This window comes from Perna viridis, chromosome 12, assembly GCF_037379345.1.
Source record: "Perna viridis isolate PV_CMFRI_1.1 ecotype Kerala chromosome 12, ASM3737934v1, whole genome shotgun sequence".
Lineage (NCBI taxonomy): Eukaryota > Metazoa > Mollusca > Bivalvia > Mytilida > Mytilidae > Perna > Perna viridis.
Genome location: NC_142456.1, coordinates 18,523,298 through 18,545,186, shown reverse-complemented (window position 1 = coordinate 18,545,186; position 21,889 = coordinate 18,523,298). Strand labels below are relative to the sequence as shown.

At 36.2% G+C, this 21,889-nt stretch overlaps 1 protein-coding gene and 1 long non-coding RNA gene across 2 annotated transcripts; both read left to right on the top strand.

Moving 5' to 3' along the window:
* Positions 1-2,362: 2,362 nt before the first annotated feature.
* LOC148601546 (uncharacterized) lies at positions 2,363-6,036 on the top strand. The gene is made up of 4 exons (XM_088555546.1): positions 2,363-2,450; positions 3,429-3,603; positions 4,723-4,931; positions 5,549-6,036. The coding sequence occupies exons 2-3, from the start codon at positions 3,429-3,431 to the stop codon at positions 4,926-4,928; spliced, it is 381 nt and encodes a 126-aa protein (XP_088411672.1). The 5' UTR covers positions 2,363-2,450; the 3' UTR covers positions 4,929-4,931; positions 5,549-6,036.
* Positions 6,037-13,438: 7,402 nt separating this feature from the next.
* Positions 13,439-21,528, top strand: LOC148601545 (uncharacterized). Its single transcript, XR_015917163.1, has 5 exons — positions 13,439-13,465; positions 16,653-16,713; positions 18,276-18,459; positions 19,815-19,898; positions 21,230-21,528. It is a non-coding gene; the product is annotated as an uncharacterized LOC148601545 (long non-coding RNA).
* Positions 21,529-21,889: the final 361 nt, after the last annotated feature.

The window sequence follows — 21,889 nt, the reverse complement described above, 5'->3', positions numbered from 1 at the left end:
AGCCCTACCACTACGATTGAGCGACCTTTTATAAACATGGAAACATGATGGAAGTACATAAAAAATCGGTTAGGCCAATCCTATATTTGTTCTGTTCCTTGATATTTATCTGTTAAGAGGTATTATACTTGTGTCTGTTTGTTTGTTTGTTGGGGTTTAACGTCCGAGCAGCAATATTTCAGCTATATTCAGACAATGAACATGAAATGGATGATAAAATGAACATGAAATGAAAAAAAAAAGGATGGGACACAAGGACAATAGGGTCGACAAATTTTGATTGCCACTGGAAAAGGGGGGATGGGTAAGGTCGGGCAATTTAGCCTCCTGTGGCGGAGCACAAAGGTTCCTACTCCTATCGAATACCACAGCAGGGTTCTTTAACGTGCGAGGAACGTGGCATCTTTCCAAACACGGTGCACCACTATGGTTTGCGGTCAGGTTTTCCGTCTTATAGCCTGACAACCCCAGCATGTAACACGCCAGGGGTACCCCATTCCACCACCTGGGGCACACATCCCAGTTGCTCTGTGGGCAGAGCGCCTAGCCCCCGGCTAGGTTTCTGAGCACTATTTAGTCGCCTTATACGACAAGCTTAGCGCTTCTGCAGGCCTATTCTTTTAACACCCGGACCTGCACGGGGCTACTTGTGTCTGTCAATTCGGGATATTTGACTTTACTAAAATTTTTCTTCTTTTCAAAACTTTTTGCAATGCATCATATTTAGATATAAAGAAACAAATCTCATATTAAAGTTTGTTACTTGGACTTTTTGATTCATTTAAATGTTCTATGATGAGTTTATATATGACTGTCCTCAAATCAACCAACAAAAAAATCTGTCGAAGCGGGATTTGTTACGAGCGCCAGTATATAAATAAAATCAAAAGACATACATCTTCGTCTGTTCCTGAGCTGGTGACAAGGCAAGGTGAGTTTCCTTCTTTTTTTGATCGAAGTTCCCTGTGACTTTTTTTTATAAATTGTTTAATAAGTAAAACCTTTAAAATCGACAAAATGACAGACTTCTGCTGCTAGGAGAACAATGCTCAACTCTAAACTAAAACTTATTCTTTTAATTTCCTTATATACTGTAAGTGCTTCAAAGGTTAATTTTTTACCGGTAAATATTGCTGCTCGGACGTTAAACCCCAACAAACAAGCCCCATGCAGGTCCGGGTGTTAAAAGAATAGGCCTGCAGCAGCGCTAAGCTTGTCGTATAAGGCGACTAAATAGTGCTCAGAAACCTAGCCGGGGGCTAGGCGCTCTGCCCACAGAGCAATTGGGATGTGTGCCCCAGGTGGTGGAATGGGGTACCCCTGGCATGTTACATGCTTGGGTTGTCAAGCTATAATACGGAAAAACCTGACCGCAAACCATAGTGATGCACCGTGTTGGAATGTTTCTTTGTTTTGTATGTTGGGGTTTAACGTCCAAGCAGCAATATTTCAGCCATATTCAGACAATGAACATGAAATGATAATGAAATGAAAAAGGGATGGGACACAAGGACAATGGGGTCGACAAAAATTTGATTGCCACTGTAAATAGGGAGAGGTCGGGCAATTTAGCCTACTGTGGCGGAGCCCTATGGTTCCTACTCCGGGAGAATACCACAGTAGGGTTTTTTAACGTGCGAGGAACGTGGCATCTTTCCCAATACGGCGGACCACTATGGTTTGCGGTCAAGTTTTCTGTATTATAGCCTGACAACCCCAGCATGCAACACGCCAGGGGTACCCCATTCCACAACATGGGGCACACATCCCAGTTGCTTTGTGGGCAGAGCGCCCTAGCCCCCGGCTAGGGTTCTGAGCACTATTTAGTCGCCTTTTCCTACAAGCTTAGCGCTGCTGCAGGCCAATTCTTTTATCACCCGGACCTGCACGGGGAAACATGAAATGATGAAAAAAGGGATGGGACACAAGGATGATGGGGTCGACAAATTTTGATTGCCACTGGAAATAAGGAGAGGTGGGTAGGGTCGGGCAGTTTAGCCTCCTGTGGCAGAGCCCTTTGGTTCCTATTCCCAGAAAATATCACAGTAGGATTCTTTTACGTGCGAGGAACGTGGCATCTTTCCCAACACGGTGCACCACTTTGGTTTGCGGTCAGGTTTTCCGTATTATAGCCTGACAATGCCAGCATGTAACACACAAGGGGTACCCCATTCCATCACCTCGGGCACACAACCCAGTTGCTCTGTGAGCAAAGCGCCCTCGCCCCCGGCTAGGGTTCTGAGCACTATTTAGTCGCCGTTTACGACAAGATTAGCGCTGCTGCAGGCCTATTGTTTTGACACCCGGACCTGCACGGGTGTAAATTACATTGTAACATGCAATATATATGTAATTGTGGTAATTGGTATTTAACATGAGGCGGTGTGACCTGTGAGAGGAAGAAGTTTAATATTTTGATATTATTAAAATAATTCCTTTTGCTTAATCAGGTAAGTCTTATTTTTCTTCATTATTTGGGAAAACGTAAGGTAGCACTCAAGATAAAAATCGTGCAAAATGTGATTCATTGTTGGAAAACCTACATCTTTTTATTTTTGATGATTTATTTAAAATGTTATGATAAACAAAAATATTAAATTGTGGCTTTTCATATAACCCTTCTCCTTAAGAGAGAAGAAATTCATTCCATAAAATGTACAGTAAAATTCAAATTTAAGGAAGATAACTCTGTAAATGACACTAAAATACTATAGAACCTGTTGAATTCAATTTCGACTATCGCCAAAGAGCAGGCAGACTGGAATGAATAATTATACATTTCATCATATAGACCTATAAAGCAACTAAATAACTGAAATAAAAATGTGTAGCCGTTTTGGGGTGTGTATCACATATTACAGGATTCGCATGATTATTACTAAGACTACTACTTAATACGCGAGCTATATTATCATTTATTGTGGTTAAAGATATGACACTAGAAAAGATGCTTGCTTCGTACTATTCTTGGTATGTAAAAATAACTTCCTGATTTGACACTCTAAACCTATTATAAAATGTTAACAAAATCTAATGTGTTGCTATTGAGACTAAATTGAATTGGTGGTTTTATATCATGTGACAGAAATTTTATAAGATCGTCCTACTTTTCTTCATTTTTTCTCAAAACTTTTGTTTCATATGAAAAAAGGAAGTGAGAAACAAAACGGGCATACTGTACTTCCTGACCAATGCCGATTCATGACCTTGACATTGACATTTATTTACATGATTAAATAACATAAACATAGTTCACTAGTTAAATAACAGAGAGAAAAAAACCAACAAACAAAATAACAATACTATACTATGCAAAGCTTGAAAAAACTATTATTTAAAAAAAAAAGTGATTGATCAATCAAAAATATTATTTATTCTTATGAAATACATATCAGCATTGCTTTTATCACTTTCATTGTATATTATAGATGGATTACAGGAGAGTGTTTGCCATCTTACTTATTGCCGTTTTGGTCTGTCCTGTGTCACCACAAGATGTCAGAACACAGATACTTCCACAGCCATTTCCATTTTTCGTTCCGGTTCAAGACAATCTGCTGGTTATAGTACCACCAGAAGATTCATTTCCTTTCTTTCCATTACGTAGGTGATCTTAACACTTGTTTTAGAATAGCGATATATTAATTATATTTTCGTCCTTCGCAGATAGTAATAATACTGTTATTCCGAAATTATTTCCTTTTATTAGAGAGTGCAATTTAAAGTCAATGCGTCTTTATTTTGGGACAAAAAATTGTATTTCTTTCCCATCACAGTGGTAGTGCACTTAAAATAAGTTCAAAACAAAAGCGCGCTTCATTCAACACGTGCAGGTCTGGGTGTCAAAAGAATAGGCCTGCAGCAGCGCTAAGCTTGTCGTAAACGGCAACTAAATAGTGCTCAGAACCTTAGCCGGGGGCTAGGGCGCTCTGCCCACAGAGCAACTGGGATGTGTACCCCTGGCGTGTTAAATGCTTGGGTTGTCAGGCAATAATACGGAAAACCTGACCGCAAACCTTATGCCACGTTCCTCGCACGTTAAAGAACACTACTGTGGTATTCTCCCGAAGTAGGAACCATAGGGTTCCGCCACAGGAGGCTAAATTGCCCGACCCTACCCACCTCTCCCTATTTCCAGTGGCAATCAAAATTTGTTGACCCATTTGTCCTTGTGTCCCATCCTTTTTTCATTTCATCATCATTTCATGTTCATTTTATCATCAATTTCATGTTCATCGTCTGAATATAGCTGAAATATTGCTGCTCGGACGTTAAACCCCAACAAACAGACAATCAATACAGAACTTTTATGGTCGTCATCATGAACTTGTGGCTCGTTGCGTTGTATCCATCTGCACCATGAAAAGAGATTTATTCAATTTGTCATAGTTTTTCTTTCCTCTTTCATCTACCCCGGACTAGACTTTTTATGGACAACTCGGTGGGTGTTTCTAGAAAAGCAGAGGACGCTTACCCTACTGGTGCACCTGGTCCATGCTCTCAGCTTTTAGTGGAGCCCGAGTTGCTCATTCACTTTTGTTACCTTGTATGTATTATTTTAGTTACTTTATGTTCTTTGTTGTTTTGACTGTTTTCCATGTCTGGTCTGTCCCTGGATTACATTCTTTTGTTTACCGCTAGAATCTTGGTTTCCTTGATTACTCTTGCAACATCTAAAGACAGCTGTTCTAACTTGGTACATATTTCGTATTTCCGTTTTAGTTCTAGCACTTTTATTGCTTTCAACCATTCCTATCATCACTATCCCTCCCCCAACCAACAACGATAACACAACAACAACCAACAGTACCAGTACCACCACCACCACAACCACCAGTACCAGTACCAGTACCAGTACCACCACCACCACAACCACCAGTACCAGTACCACCACCACCACAACCACAACAACAACATTAAGACCGTAAGGTGTAAGTAAACCAATGATTTACTGAAAACAAACTTATTGTTGCGACCGCTTAATGATCGCTAATTTTGCAATTAAAAAAATAAACCGTTCTGTACTTTATGGATTTTCGTAGTCTTGTTGCCTCAGCACTTCAATATATCTATCGTCACAACATAAATTAAGTGGAATAAAATGACTTATCTTATATATTTGTACTATATATTATATCTTCCTCTTTTAGTCTCGTATTCTACAAATATTTTCGGTTATAAATGTATTTTCATATCTGTGGTCACCAAGTACTCACCATACTTCTTTATAACACAATATGCTTTATTATTCTACCTTTTTATTATGCAAAATAATTTTAATTCATCAATGAAAGCAACGAGGATTGTTTCCTCGTTTCAATTTTATTGTATGGATTTGTTTATTAAATTAATTTTCACAATTAAATATGCGTTTTGTCATCTATATCTTATTGTTATACTTTATTATAATATATAATACAAAAATAAACAATTTTCCCTGGAGAATCATCATGCATTTTTTAATGATGTCAATCTTCACTATTAGGACTGCTATCTTTCTATTCTTAAACAATGAATAATTATTCTCATACTATTATTTTTTTTACAGTAAATGGAAAATGACGTACTCATAGGCAGAGTTATCCACAGGATCATATCCCGGAAAACAATTTTTTTGATTATTCTGCTTAAGTACCCGTCAATCTAAATTTCAGACACCTTCTATGGTAAGGTGATTCAAGGTGTAGAAAACCCACGGAACAAACTGTGCTTTTTTTATTATCTTCTGATGTTATATTTTTAAGGAACATAAGTTATTTGTATTCATATCAGAACTTTTAGGAAAATCATAAATTTATCCCCCAATAAAACCAAGCAAATATATCAAAGCAAATCAAGAACGATAACTTTTGCGAAGTGCCAATTTTATGTCCAATCTGAAAAGTGCACCATCCTAATTAATACCCAAGACTGGTTATGTGGTCTGTATCTTATTCTGAATAAGAAGGTTTTTGACATGCATGAATCACCTCCTGTCTGATTTTTAGAAAGACTGATACTTAATAAGTCATATTGTAAAGGAAGCAAATAAACAGATTGATTATCTTATATGTTTTAGTGTATTTATGATTTTAAAAGGAATTGTTTTTAATGATTAATGTTTTCAATATACAGAACCAAACATCATGTACACCATTACTATATGATCAAAGTATTTATTATTGATTAAAAGGATAGGAGTAGGAACCTTTGCGCTCCGCCACAGGAGGCTAAATTGCCCGACCTTACCATTCCCCCTTTTTCCAGTGGCAATCAAAATTTGTCGACCCTATTATCCTTGTGACCCATCCTTTCTTTTTTTCATTTCATGTTCATTGTCTGAATATAGCTGAAATATTGCTGCTCGGACGTTAAACCCCAACAAACAAACAAACAAATTGATTAAAAGGAAAAGGGAACACACATAATACGGAAAAACAGCATGGCATCAAAATAATTAAAGCAAGACAAAACATAAACAAGCATTGATAATTCTAGAGAAAATATTTTCAATGCAGAAAAAGGAGTACGACCAGAAGGTCTTAAAATTGCATGTCTTATTTAGTAATTTAAAGTTACACAGGATTGAAATCGTCCCTACATTCCGTCGGAATTGATTTTCATAAACAACTTTGGTTTTAACCAGTTGATTCTAATGAAACTTGCAGTTATAAATCTTAATGTCGTAAAATATTTACACTTTGGAAAAATTCTGTCAATAGTTGAGGTCGTTGGAATACACAAAGTTTTTGCTATATATTTTGATTAATGAATAATTTGGCCAAGGTAAAATCTGTGGCAGCAAATTATATACCTATAGATTTACAAGTCAAGACATTAGTAGTTAAGGCTGCCATGAAAATAACAAGGGTAAATAACTTAAGCATGACGAGTACTGCTCTAGCTTACTCTTATTGGAATGTTGATGTTACAGCTGGGAAACCGTAATCAAAAGAAACCATGATCCCAATGGACATTAAAACAATATTATCAAGCCAGGCATGGAAAACAGACACACAAAACAAAGGACATAAAATAACTAAAATAATATATACAAGTAACAACTCCACTAAAACCTCGGAGCATGGACCAGGAATACTGTTAGGGTAAGCGTCCTCTACTTTTCTAGAAACACTTGCCGAGCTGTTCATAAAAAGTCAAGTCAAAGGTAAGCGGTAGAGTGAGAGAAAACTATGAAATGATGAACAAATGATGATGCACTACAGTACTGACTATACTTAAATCAAAATTATATCAGGTTGAATTGTAATTTTGATCACAATTACAAGTTAATTGTTCTTAGCGTTTATCTGTCATGCATATCTTAACGTAAGGAACCTGTCATTTGATTTTTATGGAAGGGAGGCGGCTAGGATCAAATTTGAAAAAGGCAGGATTGAAATTAAAAAAAAAACGGACAGGCTATAAAAAAAGGCATTATTCATTATTGCCCAAATATATTTTGTTTTTATCTAAAAACAATTATCGATGTTTAGTGTCTAAGAAAAAAGCCTGCAGGACCTAAATTGTCTCCAAATACAAAATAGCAGGATGGCATCCCATAAACCCATAAAAATCGAATGGTTGTTCCCTAAACAATACATTTTGACTTTTTACACCATTTTATCAGGCATTTGGTTAAGGTATTTAATTGACTTCCCGGTTTCCTCCGGACTACTACAAGAATTGTGGGTCTGTCAATCCCGGCCATTGTATAGAATAATATAGTATACAGAAAAAATCCAGCTTCAGATACATGTGTACTTGTATAGGTTACACTATGGTATAAGGTGGATGGGGGAAACGGGAGATAAAGATCAGGGAGTGTGCATATTGTATTGGGGAATTAGAATTTTAAACTGGAAAAATGGAGAAATTAGTTTTAATGTATTGATTCATATGAAAAATATATTTGATTCACTTATAAATGATTGAAAAATTTAAATATAAAATTTCATTTAACAATATAGATATTTGAAAAAGAAAATGCATTGGGTATTCTATGGGGAACTGAGGATTGTATATTGTGTAAATATTGTGTAAATAGGAAGTTTTTACTATACAACAATTGCAATGAATTCCTATGCAACCCTATGTTATTTACTACACATTACTCTGCTTTGCAGCGGAGGATGTGAAAGAATAACTAAAAATAATCACTACTCCTAACAAATTGGCAGAGCTGATTAGTGTACCATACCAATTTACATGAAATTTCGAGGTTTAGTTCTAAATGTCTAAGTGTGACATACTGTAAAAGTACTATTGTTCGTATGGTACTAATTTTCGTAGTTTTCTTGGGTGAGGCACACCACGAAATTTGGTTCCCAACAAAAAGGACTGTTTACTTAAAACATAAAACACGAATGCAAGAATTGACTTGTGTATCTTCTCTAAACAATGAAAATTGGTATCCACGAATTAAAGTACTTTCACAGAAGAGTATTTGAGCTGTTTCGGCATTCGGTAACAAAACTGGTAGCAAAATAAAGACACAAGAAAACCTCAAAAATAATCTATCAAAACCAAACAAAACAATCCTAAGAAAACACATATGGCCAATATTCATCTTTAGGACAAGTTAGATAGTACTTGGATAAGCCGTTTTAAAGCTCGTAATGCATTGAAAACATAAAATAAGGGTCTAGTGTTTGTATGCATGAAAAAACTTGTACATTACTAACAGATTAAAATGTAAAAAAGAACTTGACCGTATACGTGATACTTAAATTTATTTGATATGTTACAAAAATAATTGTTTTCTCAAACACCAAGGTTCCATCAGTAGCAATATTACTTCAAGATATTTTAATCTAATTTTAGCCTTTTTAGACATGTAAATCAAGAGACGAAGTAAAGGAAACAGAACTGTTCGCGCGATGTAAAACTAAACTGGATAAACAACAATAAATAAGATAGAAAGAAAGAAACAATTCTCACCTACATTACCCGGATAATAACACACAGAAAAAACATATTGCTAAAACATATTGATCTTGAAGCGTAAACGTTCTCTGTATTTAGAAACATCTGCTGAGTCGTCAAAGATCTTGAATAATTCAACGGCTGTGTTAAAATCTATATTATTTTAACTTCAAAACTAACGATGTAAATTAGTTTTTATTACTTAATGCTATTCAGAATTGTCAACTTTCCTTTCATCTGTGGCAACATTCCTTCGGCTCCTGCGTATGGAGTGTTCATATCACAACTCATACGTTATGCCAGAGCTTGCCGAAACTACGCAGACTTTTTGTATCGCGCTAGAACTCTAACAAATAGGCTTCTGGAACAGGGTTATGTTGCTACAAGATTGAAGTCATCACTACAGAAGTTTTATGGTCGTCATCATGAACTCGTGGATCGTTATGGTGTATCCATCGGCACAATGAAAACTGATTTATTCAACGGGTCATAGTTTTCCTTTCCTCGTTTGTCTACCCTGGACTTGACTTTTTATGAGCAACTCGGCGGGTGTTTCTAGAAAGCAGAGGACGCTTACCCTACCGGTGCACCTGGTCCATGCTCCCAGTTTTTAGTGGAGTCCGAGTTGCTCATTTGCTTTTGTTACGTTTTTGTATGATTTTAGTTACTCCATGTTCTTTGTTGTGTATGTCTGTTTTCCATGTCTGGTCTTTGTCCCTGGATTACACTCTTTTGATTACCGCTATAACTTGGTTCCCTTGATTACTCTTTGTAAGGATAATTTTGTGCAATAACTTCACTGGACACATGTTCTACTTTGATAGATAAGTTTATATTGTAACCATATAATTATAGTGGTCAGGTTCTTAAAAGCGTCATTATCCTAATCAAAAGTAATCACAAGTCATTAAAAAGTACATTAGTCACTAGATAACTCCCGTCTTAATTCGTACTTCACAAAATATGGAACAACCGAGTCATCTGATTACAGTTAAGACATGTGCCTATAAACCCATGAACCATGTAGAGTAAAATGCAGAAATCTGTTCAGACCAATAATCTTCTGCAAGTAAAATGTCTGAATGCTGAAAGAAACTGCCAAGGGGTAGAAAAACGAATTTATTTTTAGCTAAATCCGTACTTTTTTTTAAAAATATTTGAATCCAAGCTACAACTGTTTCAGAGCTCCTTCGGCAACTACAAAAGATAAATTACGTGGACAAAGATTTTTACTGTAATTTAAGTGAACATCATCCAAAGATAACAACTAACCAGAAAACATGTACAATACAACATGACATTAGGTAGTAGTTTTCATGAAAATCAGACGGGTTGATTCATGCATGCCAAAACAACGAATTCACTATTGTTTCTTATTCAGAAACATTTACATGCCATATGACCAGCCTTAGTTTGTTGAACTTTCGAGTTAAAAATTTATAGATTGTGTATGAAATTTGCAAGCATTATTGTTCTTGATTTGATTTGATTTTGTTGATATTAGTGGGAGATAAATGTATAATTTTCTAAAAAAAAATAATCGCATCTAAATACAGAATGGGCTATCTTATGCAAAAATATAACATATGTGGAATGAATAAAAAAAACATCCTTGGTTCGGTAGGGTTTATACACGAAGTTTATACGGAATGTTACTTAAATAAAAATCTAGCCGTGTTTGTTTCATTTCCGACATTTTAGCTCATTAGATGTTTTTAAAGACACTTTGCATGTTCCGCGCCAAAACAAATCCAAATATACGAATATACGAAATAGTAGGCAAGAACAGATATTAACAGGAATTTAGATTATTTTCAAAACTAATGTGATATCTTCATCTAACATGATCCCGTGCAGGTCCGGGAGTTTAAAGAATAGGCCTGCAGCAGCGCTAAGCTTGTCGTAAAAGGCGACTAAATAGTGCTCAGATCCCTAGCCGGGGGCTAGGGCGCTCTGCCCACAAAGCAACTGGGATGTGTGCCCCAGGTGGTGGAATGGGGTACCCCTGGTCTGTTAAATGCTGGGGTTTTCTGGCTATAATACGGAAAACCTGACCGCAAACCATAGTGGTGCACCGTGTTGGGAAAGATGCCACGTTCCTCGCACGTTAAAGAACCCTACTGTGGTATTCTCCCGGAGTAGGAACCATAGGGCTTCGCCACAGAAGGCTAAATTGTCCGACTCTACCCACCTCTCCCTATTTCTAGTGGCAATCAAAATTTTTGTTGACCCCATTGTCCTTGTGTCCCATCCCTTTTTCATTCCATCATCATTTCGTGTTCATTTTATCATCAATTTTATGTTCATCGTCTGAAAATGGCTGAAATATTGCTGCTCGGACGTTAAACCCCAACAAACAAACAAACAAACAGATTTGTGCCTTCATGCTGTCTATAACTTAACAGCGACTTTCTGGACGGTTTGGTGTAAAATAATAAAGACTGATCCAATTACCCTACGGCCCCGTGCAGGTCCGGGTGTTAAAAGAATAGGCCTGCAGCAGCGCTAAGCTTGTCGTAAAAGGCGACTAAATAATGCTCAGAAACCTAGCCGGGGGCTAGGCGCTCTGCCCACAGAGCAACTGGGATGTGTGCCCCAGGTGGTGGAATGGGGTACCCCTGGCGTGTTACATGCTGGGGTTGTCAGGCTATAATACGGAAAACCTGACCGCAAACCATAGTGGTGCACCGTGTTGGGAACGATGCCACGTTCCTTGCACGTTAAAGAACCCTGCTGTGGTATTCGATAGGAGTAGGAACCTTTGCGTTCCGCCACAGGAGGCTAAATTGCCCGACCTTACCCATGCCCCTTTTTCCAGTGGCAATCAAAATTTGTCGACCCTATTATTCTTGTGACCCATCCTTTTTTTTTCATTTCATGTTCATTTTGTCATCCATTTCATGTTCATTGTCTGAATATAGCTGAAATATTGCTGCTCGGACGTTAAACCCCAACAAACAAACCAATTACCCTACGTGGGCATTTCGGGAGTATTTTCTTAAATGCGCAGGTAAATGGATCTTGAAAAAGCGGCAATTAACCTAATCAAATATATGAATCCTATCTCTGTTCCTGGTGCTGGGTGAATCACACCATGAGAACTAAGATGAAGTGACATAAATGCACCTTTTTCTTGTGCTGGTATGAATGAAATCATGAAAACTAAGGTAAAATGACACATATGGTTTCCTTGATTACCCATGTACTACACAGACAGACGGCATTACAGATGTACCGATTATTATGCATTTTGTTATATAATCCTGATCGATATGTCTCCTAACAAAACTTTGTCAAATTCGATAGGGGATACATGTTTCAAATGTCTACATGGAAGTTTTGTACAAATCCCGAAGACTTCCCAACAATACGATAGAGTGACCTTATATAAACATGGAAACACGGTGGTAAAACTTAAGAAAAATCAGTTAGGCCGTTCCTATTTATTTATTTTTTTGTTTACATATTTTTATTTCGAAAGATGTTTTATACTTGTGGCTGTCGAGTCGGGATATTTCATTATTTAATCTGAGTGAAAGAGTAATCAAGGGAACCAAGGTTATAGCGGTACTCAAATAATGCAATCCAAGGACAAAGACCAGACATGGAAAACAAACATACACAACAAAGAACATAAAGTAACTAAAATCATACATACAAAGAAACAAAAGCAAATGAGCAACTCGGACGCCACTAAAAACTAGAAGCATGGACCAGGTGCACCGGTAGGGTAAGCGTCCTCTGCTTTTCATGAAACACCCACCGAGTTGCTCATAAAAAGTCAAGACCGGGGTAGACAAACGAGGACAGGAAAACTATGACCTATTCAAAATATATTTTTACAACTATTTTTATAATGCATTGTTTTTACATACAAAGAAACCATACCTAAGTTCAAAGTTGTTTACTCAGACCATTTGTATAATTGAAATTGTTTTATGATGTTTGTTTGCTGTCCGAGCAGCAATATTTCAGCTATATTCAGACGATGAATATGAAATTGATGATGAAATGAAAAAGGAAGGGACACAAGGACAATGGGGTCGATAAATTTTGATTGCCACTGGAAATAGGGAGAGGTGGGTAGAGTCGGGCAATTCAGCCTCCTGTGGCGGAGCCCTATGGTTCCTACTCCGGGAGAATACCACAGTAGGGTTCTTTAACGTGCGAGGAACGTGGCATCTTTCCCAACACGGTGCACCACTATAATTTGCGTTCAGGTTTTCCGTATTATAGCCTGACAACCCCAGCATGTAACGCGCCAGGGGTACCCCATTCCACCACCTGGGGCACACAACCCAGTTGGTCTGTGGGCAGAGCGCCCTAGCCCCCGGCTAGGGTTCTGAGCACTATTTAGTCGCCTTATACGACAAGCTTAGCTTAGCGCTGCTGCAGACCTATTCTTTTAACACCCGAACCTGCACGGGGATAAGCTTATATTTGAGTGGCCTAAAAATCAACCAATAAATCGGTCGCAGCGTGATTTGTTATAAGTGGCAGTATATAAATAAAACTTAAGACGGATGTCCTCGTCTTGTGTCTGGGCTGGAGACAAGGCAAGGTGAGTTTCTTTCTTCTTTGATCGAAGTTATTTGTAAATCTTTTTAATTTTGTTTAAATTAGCTTTAAACATTGAAACGTCTACCTGAACTTGAAAATCAAATTCGGTGGACAAAATGATGCACTACTGCATAAAAAAAACTTGTTCTTTAAATTTACTTTAAACTCGAATGCGTTTATTTATTATATGTTGCAAAATGCATTCAGTTAAATGGTCGACTCTCAAAATTATAAGTGCTATAACCAGCCCTCGCTTAAAAAAATGAAATAGACGTTTGTCTTGCCTACGCTCTACAAAGTAGGGGATATATTGTTTCAGAGCTGTACCTTATATATTTCAAAATAACACCTGTCTTTAACAGATGTTCAATCAAAAACTGTGAGTTTGAAATAGCGTCATTATTATTGAACATGCTGTCTTTCCATATGAAATTACAACTTAAGTTTTATCAGCTTTTTCCTTCCAAGTATGTGAAAGGGGTTTAACTTATACACATTATACTGCGTAGATTACCTTTCATACAGCCCCGTGCAGGTCCGGGTGTTAAAAGAATAGGCCTGCAGCAGCGCTAAGCTTGTCGTATAAGGCGACTAAATAGTGCTCAGAACCCTAGCCGGGGGCTAGGTGCTCTGCCCACAGAGCAACTGGGATGTGTGCCCCAAGTGGTGGAATGGGGTACCCCTGGCGTGTTACATGCTGGGGTTGTCAGGCTATAATACGGAAAACCTGACCGCAAACCATAGTGGTGCACCGTGTTGGGAAAGATGCCACGTTCCTCGCACGTTAAAGAACCCTGCTGTGGTATTCGATAGGAGTAGGAACATTTGCGCTCCGCCACAGGAGGCTTAATTGCCCGACCTTACCCATCCCCCCTTTTTCCAGTGGCAGTCAAAATTGGTTGACCCTATTATTCTTGTGACCCATCCTTTTTTTTTCATTTCATGTTCATTTTATCATCCATTTCATGTTCATTGTCTGAATATAGCTGAAATATTGCTGCTCGGACGTTAAACCCCAACAAACAAACAAACAAACCTTTCATACATTTCAAGGTAACAAAACCGTAACTTTGTACTAGCGTCAATGAAGGGGAAGTTATAAAAACACATGTTGTCTCTCCATAAGAAGTTATTTGATAGCTTAACTGTATATAACTGTAATTTATAAGTTTACAATACTTACAATTTTGTTATTATCAAATAATAATTATGATTACAAATGTTATTAAGTCTTAAGATGTACATTAGAGTACGCCAACGAGAACCTATCTGTTCTAATCATAAAAGATTGATTAGTTTAGTTTTATTAACATAATTTTAGAAACAATAGGCATATGAGAAGGCACCAAATATTTATCTCTATTTACCTATCTTTTCTCGATTAATACAAGGCAGACTTCATTCATAACTTATTGAGTAGCACTCCAGCTAAGTATCATGCAAAATGTGATTCATGGGTAAAAAGCCTACATACTTTTATTTTTGATATTTTGTTTGAAATGTCATAGTAAACAGAAATTAACATGTGGTTTTTCATATAAGCCGTACTCTTAGGAGATACAAATTATATAGAATGCATTATAGATTTCAAAATTAAGGGAGATAACCCTGTCAATGGCACTCAAATACAATAGAATCTACTGGATTTTCAATGTGGATTATCTCATAAGAGCAGGCAGATTTTAATGAATAATTACACATTTCATAATATAGATCCATAAAACAACCTAATTACAAAAATAAAAATATGTAGCCTTTTTTGGGGTGCATCACATTTTTTTCAGATTTTGCATGATTCTTACAAAGACAGCTACTTAATTTGATTTGATTGTTTATTACTCATCTGGGCAAGGATATTTTCCATAAACTAACTTGGTACTGTGACGTCATTAACGTCGATCTCGATCGCTCCGTAGCCCAAACTAAATAAGGCTTCGATAAAGGGACCAATCATACTTTTGTCTTTAATCCATTAGAAATTAAATTGAAAATGCTCGCATAGCATGGTAAAAAATAGAAAAAAAACTAAATGGCCTAAAACTTCCGCGCGATAATAACTGATATTTCAGCAGTTTTATTTTTTTTATTTATTTTTTTTTTCATTCATAAGTGTCTGGTTTGATGGGTTTTCGGAATTTTTTAAATTTTGTCTAGACAGGTGTCAATGTAAATCATTCTCAGTATATTCAAAATGTTAATTCCTTAGATAGCATCATGCTGTATTTTAAAGACAATATAGAGTTCTTGATATCACTGATTTTCCTTGTTAAGTGTTGGAGCTATGTAAAACTATTTTTATATGTGGGAGTTCATAATTAGTGTGCATGAGAATTTACCTGCAAACCATTACCTTTACTTCAGTAATATACATGTATTTGTTCTTTGATATGTTGTGTGCATTGTGTATATAGATTTTCTTGCTTCCCAATTTCTACGTTTTGCATACACCTGGATAGTCCTTCAATTTAAGTACCATTCTGTGTAAGAATCAGGTAATGGTCGGCACATCTTTTTTTCTCAATTTCGTGTGACAAATACATTCAATGCATCTAGAAAACAACCAAAAAAAGTTATTTGAAATGAATATTGGTATATTTTGCCTGCTTATATAGTAAAAAGGTTCCAGACATTTGTCTGCTATTTTTCCCTTCTGCATTTCAACTAAATTTGAGCAATCAATATCTTAAAAGAGCAGACTCTACAAACACTTTGATGGTTATTTCTGGAGGTTATGAGGTATTAATACTTGAACAAAGCAATAAAATCTATGCGTTTTTATGTGCCACAACTTAAACACATTTTGTTTAACAGACTTTGACAGAGAATTACTTTAATGCGTTGCTATTTTTTTACAGTACAATGTACTTGCAATAGGCACACACTTATTTCAGATAAACGATAACACAAGTTTTATATTAGTCGGCTGAAAGAAAGTAGCGAGCTTCTTTTCTTTATTTACGTAATGTTTGCATTAATTATTAGACTATTTCCTCAATTAATATCATGTTTTATATTTTTATATCGCATCTTACCCTGCTTGTACTATATTATTCATAAGGTTGTATCTACCTATAAAAATCCTTTTTTCTTATTTTCTCATGTTTCTTCCAAAAGTTTTTAAGATACAATTTTTTTTTAATCAAATATTAACATTTTAACATATTAACAAGTTTTTTTTTTATTTTGAGGTCCTTAATTAAACCATGTTTTGGTCTTGTGGCAACAAAATCTTGTCTCAACAGCTTATTGGTAAGAACTGTATTATGCAAAGTTCAGGAACGCATCAGGAATAAATGAAAAAATAAAATATAGACATGTATATACCGACGTTTGCTATGTCGATTCATTACTGATTTTTTTTAAGATTGACGCTCGAGTTTAACTGGTAATAATGTCTTATTTAATCATCAAGATGTGGTACAAATACGTTCAGGCTCAAACTAAAGTTTTTAAGTATTTGTCATTTTATTTCTAATGTTTGGATAGGCATGTCACACCACAAATGCATACAATGAAACTTCCATGCAATTAAAGATGTTTTTGTTTGTGAATGCTAAAAAATGATTCGAATATTTAAGATTTCATGATGATATTCGAGAATATGAGTATCGAGATTTTTATAATAGATATATTATGTATAAATTTTCTCAATATCAACAAAATACCGAAACATCAGAATAGAAGAACAAATTCAGAGACTTCAAAATACAATTGCATGGCCTACACATAAAATCAATGATTAGTTATAGATATTCTATAATATTTATGCAGTTTTACTCTGCATCGTCAGTTATATCAAGTTGCACTGAAAATTTGTGGCGAAAATGGTAACATTTACGCTGCCGAAAAAACTGCATAAAAGTATGAAACATCTCTATCAACCTATAAAAATTCTTTTTTTATTTTCTCATGTTTCTTCCCACAAGTACACAGTGTATTTGCTCAATGAATTTCTATAAAATTTAATATTTGTTCTAAATATGGCGTCATTGACCCAACCTTTTATGTTATAGTTTCCGGGGGGGACTTTGAACCGCGGAAAATAATCGTTTGCGCAATTCCGGTCAAATAAAAGACTGTAATTTTGATTACAACTTATGATTTTACGTACTGTGGCAGATATTTTATAAGAATGTTTGATCCAGCTAACAGGCACTACTTTGAAATGGATCGACACGCTAAATCAAATTTTATTGTTCCAGCGCACAGAAGCAACAGTCCGTATGTAGTTCAGGCATCACACTTGGACAAATTCTTCCTCTTCTAAGCCTCTGAGTCGTCACTCAGTATCCCCGCGGGTGCTTAACGTAGAAACAGTGATTCTAATGCATTCTCACTCTCGCGGGGAGCATGCTATTTTGACATAACCGAGATAAAATGAACCGTTGTCTATTGATTTGAATGAAAAACGTAGCTAAAAATTACGTTATTTTTTTCTTTTTCTCTGAAAACAAATCGAGGAAAATCCGTTTTATATATATATAAAAAAAATTACGAATAGAACATTAGGGCCATAATGTATTCCCTGAATTATGCAGATTCATGATCTCAACATTGACATTTCTGTTAAATAAGAAAACACAAAACACAAACATTATTTAATCAAAATGCACCATTAAATGACATAAGATAACAAAATTAAACAAAAACAACAAAAAAAGACAAAAACAAAACAAAAATGAAAGCACAACACAGTAAAAAACAAAGCTTTATATAATTTCTTTATATAATAACTTTTACTAATCAATCAGTTATAATGTTATCATTAAGAAATATATATAACATTACATTTATTTCTTTGTCGTATGTAGATGAACAACAGAAGATTTTTTGTCATCCTACTTATAGTAATGGTGATATGTCCTATGTCACCACAGGATGTCAGAACACAGATACTTCCACAGCCATTTCCCTTTTTCGTACCAGTTCAAGACAATCCTCTTGTTTTAGTAACTCCAGCAGTAAATCGAACACCTGTCGATCTCTCGTCATTACGTAGGTGATCTTCAAAGATGATTTAGATTAGAGATATAACTTATGTATTCGTATAGGGTATGTAAGTCTCGTCATGTGAACCCGTGATTTCACGAGAATGGGTCCTAGTCTACCATTCAAAAGCAAGGAGATTTGTCATTTAGAGATCGTTGAGTTCAATGTTTAAGGCAAAACATCTTTTTGTGTAAAAAATACTGATAAAAATGACAAATATCTATTTCTACATGATAAAGGTATTAAGAAAAAACATAAAATAGAAGATTTGGCATTGTTATACAGCGTTTCGAGCCACGTGCAGGTCCAGGTGTCGAAAGAATAGGCCTGCAGCAGCGCTAAGCTTATCGTAAAAGACGACTAAATAGTGCTCAGAAACCTAGCCAGTGGCCTACAGAGCAACTGGGATGTGTACCCTAGATGGTAGAATGGGGTATCCCTGGCGTGTTACATGCTGAGGTTGTCAGGCTATAATACGGAAAACCTGACCGCAAACCATAGTGGTGCACCGTGTTGGGAAAGATGTCACGTGAAAGAACCCTGCTGTGGTATTCGATAGGAGTAGGAACCTTTGCGCTCCGCCACAGGAGGCTAAATTGCCCGATCTTACCCATCCCTTGTTCTAGTGGCAATCAAAATTGTCGACCCTTATATCCTTGTGTCTGTTTTCATTTCATCATCATTTCATGTTCATTTTATCATCCATTTCATGTTCATAGTCTGAATATAGCTGCTCGGACGTTACACCCCAACAAACAAACAAACATACAACGTTTCGAGTACCCGGAAGTAAACAATAAAATGCAGATCGGTCTTCGGATTTCAATACGTTCTACGCCGAAACTAGAACGAGATTTACATACCCTATTCCTTCGAAGAAATTTTAACACTGTTTTTATTTCTTTTTTTACTCAAAGCTTTTGTCATTATTCCTTTTATTTATTGCTTCAATATTCATGCGTTGATATGTTCTTTTTGGATTTGCATTGTCGACCCCATAACAGTGGTAGTGCACTTAATAAAATTACACCCCCCCCCCCACACACATTTTTTTTTATTTTGCGTTTTCTGCGGTTAATTTACTTTCGTTCAGCTTTAAATATGCGATCATTCCACAAATCGTATAAGAATGTTATTTGAAGAAAAAATATTTAAGAGCTTAGTTTTGACATTACAGGTCTTACCGCGAAGATAGTGAAAATAAAACTGTCGCGAAAACTCCACCATATACAGTATGTAAACAGATTGTTCAAAACGTTTATCAGATAAAAAATTCTCCTTTTCCACTATTACACTCTCTTCATAAATATCTACATAGAAGTATTACATTATTGTTGAATTATTTTTACTTTATGTTTCAGTTATTCCATTAATATTGCTTTCTACCATTCCTTTGCTTCTCATCACAACCACAACAACAACAACAACAACAACATTAGCTCCTGGTAAAGTATGAGTAGGAGAAACAATGTTAGCTGTAAACCAAATTATTTTTGCGAGCGATTTATGTTTGCGAACTTCGCGAAATGAATCGCCTCAAATTATTCTCCTAGTAACAGAAAAGAATATTTAAAAGATTATTAAACGGAAAAAATTGATAATACACGACAGTGGATTGACACTTTCAACGCGACATTGGACTAACAGGCTACGTCGCGTTTACAGTATTCTATCCATATTTATTAATTGGTTATGTTCTTATTATGATAAAGTTGTTGCTTTATCGATTTTTGCTACACATGTTGCCACAGTGCTTCAAATTTTCTATCGTTACACAAGATTAATTTTATGGATAATTTTTTTATCTGATTGGTCGATCACACATGTTTCGGCTTCCATTCAAGGGACATTTTCGGTAGGAATTGTATTATTATATTTGCATTCACCATATATTTTACTATTTTATATTTGCTTTATTTTGTATTTCATATTTGTTGAATAATTTTATTTCATCCATGTAAACCATGAGGAATTTTTATTCTTTACAACTTGTTAATTTCATCCATCTCCACCAGCTAGAAACTAATTTCTAATCGATATTATTCTTTATTTGAAAATCTAGAACTGCAGAATCAATACACATTTGTTTTGGTATTTTCCTTTATTGCTTCGCACTTACACGATGATTGGATGAATGATAACCGAACCGACTAGATTTACTATCCATTTTCACCATTAACAATCATATATTCCATCTAGATCATCCCCGTGCAGGTCCGGGTGTTAAAAGAATAGGCTTGCAAACAGCACTAAGCTTGTCGTAAAACTCGACTAAATAGTGCTCAGAACCGTAGCCTGGGGATAGGGCGCTCTGCCCACAGAGCAACTGGGATGTGTGCCCCAGGCGGTGGAATGGGGTACCCCTGGCGTAGTACATGCTGGGGTTGTCAGGCTATAATACGGAAAACCTGACCATAAACCATAGTGGTGCACCGTGTTGGGAAAGATGCCACGTTCCTCGCACGTTAAAGAACCCTACTGTGGTATTCTCCCGGAGTAGGAAACGTGGGGCTCCGCCACAGGAGGCTAAATTGCCCGACCCTGCCCACCTCTCCCTATTTCCAGTGGCAGTCAAAATTTGTCGACCCCATTGTCCTTGTGTCCCGTCCCTTTTTCGTTTTGTCGTCATTTCGTGTTTATTTTATCATCAATTTCATGTTCATCGTCTGAATATAGATGAAATATTGCTTTTCGGACGTTAAACCCCAACAAACAAACAAACAAACCATCTAGATCAAGGATGCTTATTCTAATGTTGTTATTATTATTTTTACAGTTAAAATGTAACGACTCACATCTACACAATGTCATCCACCGGAGGTTTCATTCGCACGAAAACGTTTTCTTTGGTTTTGCTGATTTGGACAGATAACAGTACCCTATAAAAGGAGAAAATAAATATAATTTAGTTCTAATGTTTATGTGTATATGTGTTTTATGAATATCTTTTCGATGTATGGTCTGTATGTAAATGGTTAACCAAAGCACAAAATAACTACGCATTCGAAAAAGTATTGGCTTCTGCTTTTCTTTTACTCAAAGTAGTTTATTTTTTTGTTGTAATGCAAATTAAATACAATTTAAACCGGAAAAAAAAACAAGGTTGAAAATTTCTAATCCAACCAAATCATACTTTTGATAGATTACAATTTTCCGATGAAAACATGGTTAAATAAATGCTGTAATTTTTTATTAACAACATATTTGTTCTGTATTGTGGACGATACTATTTTAATTATAATACGGAAAACCTGGCCGCAAACCAGTGGTACAGCGTGTTGGGAAATATGCCACGTTCCTCGCACATTCAAAAAAACCTTCTGTGGTATTCTCCCGGACTAGGAACCACAGGGCTCCGCCACAGGAGGCTAAATTGCCCGATCCTACCCACTTCTCCAAATTTCCAGTGACAATCAAACTTTGCCGACCCCTTTAT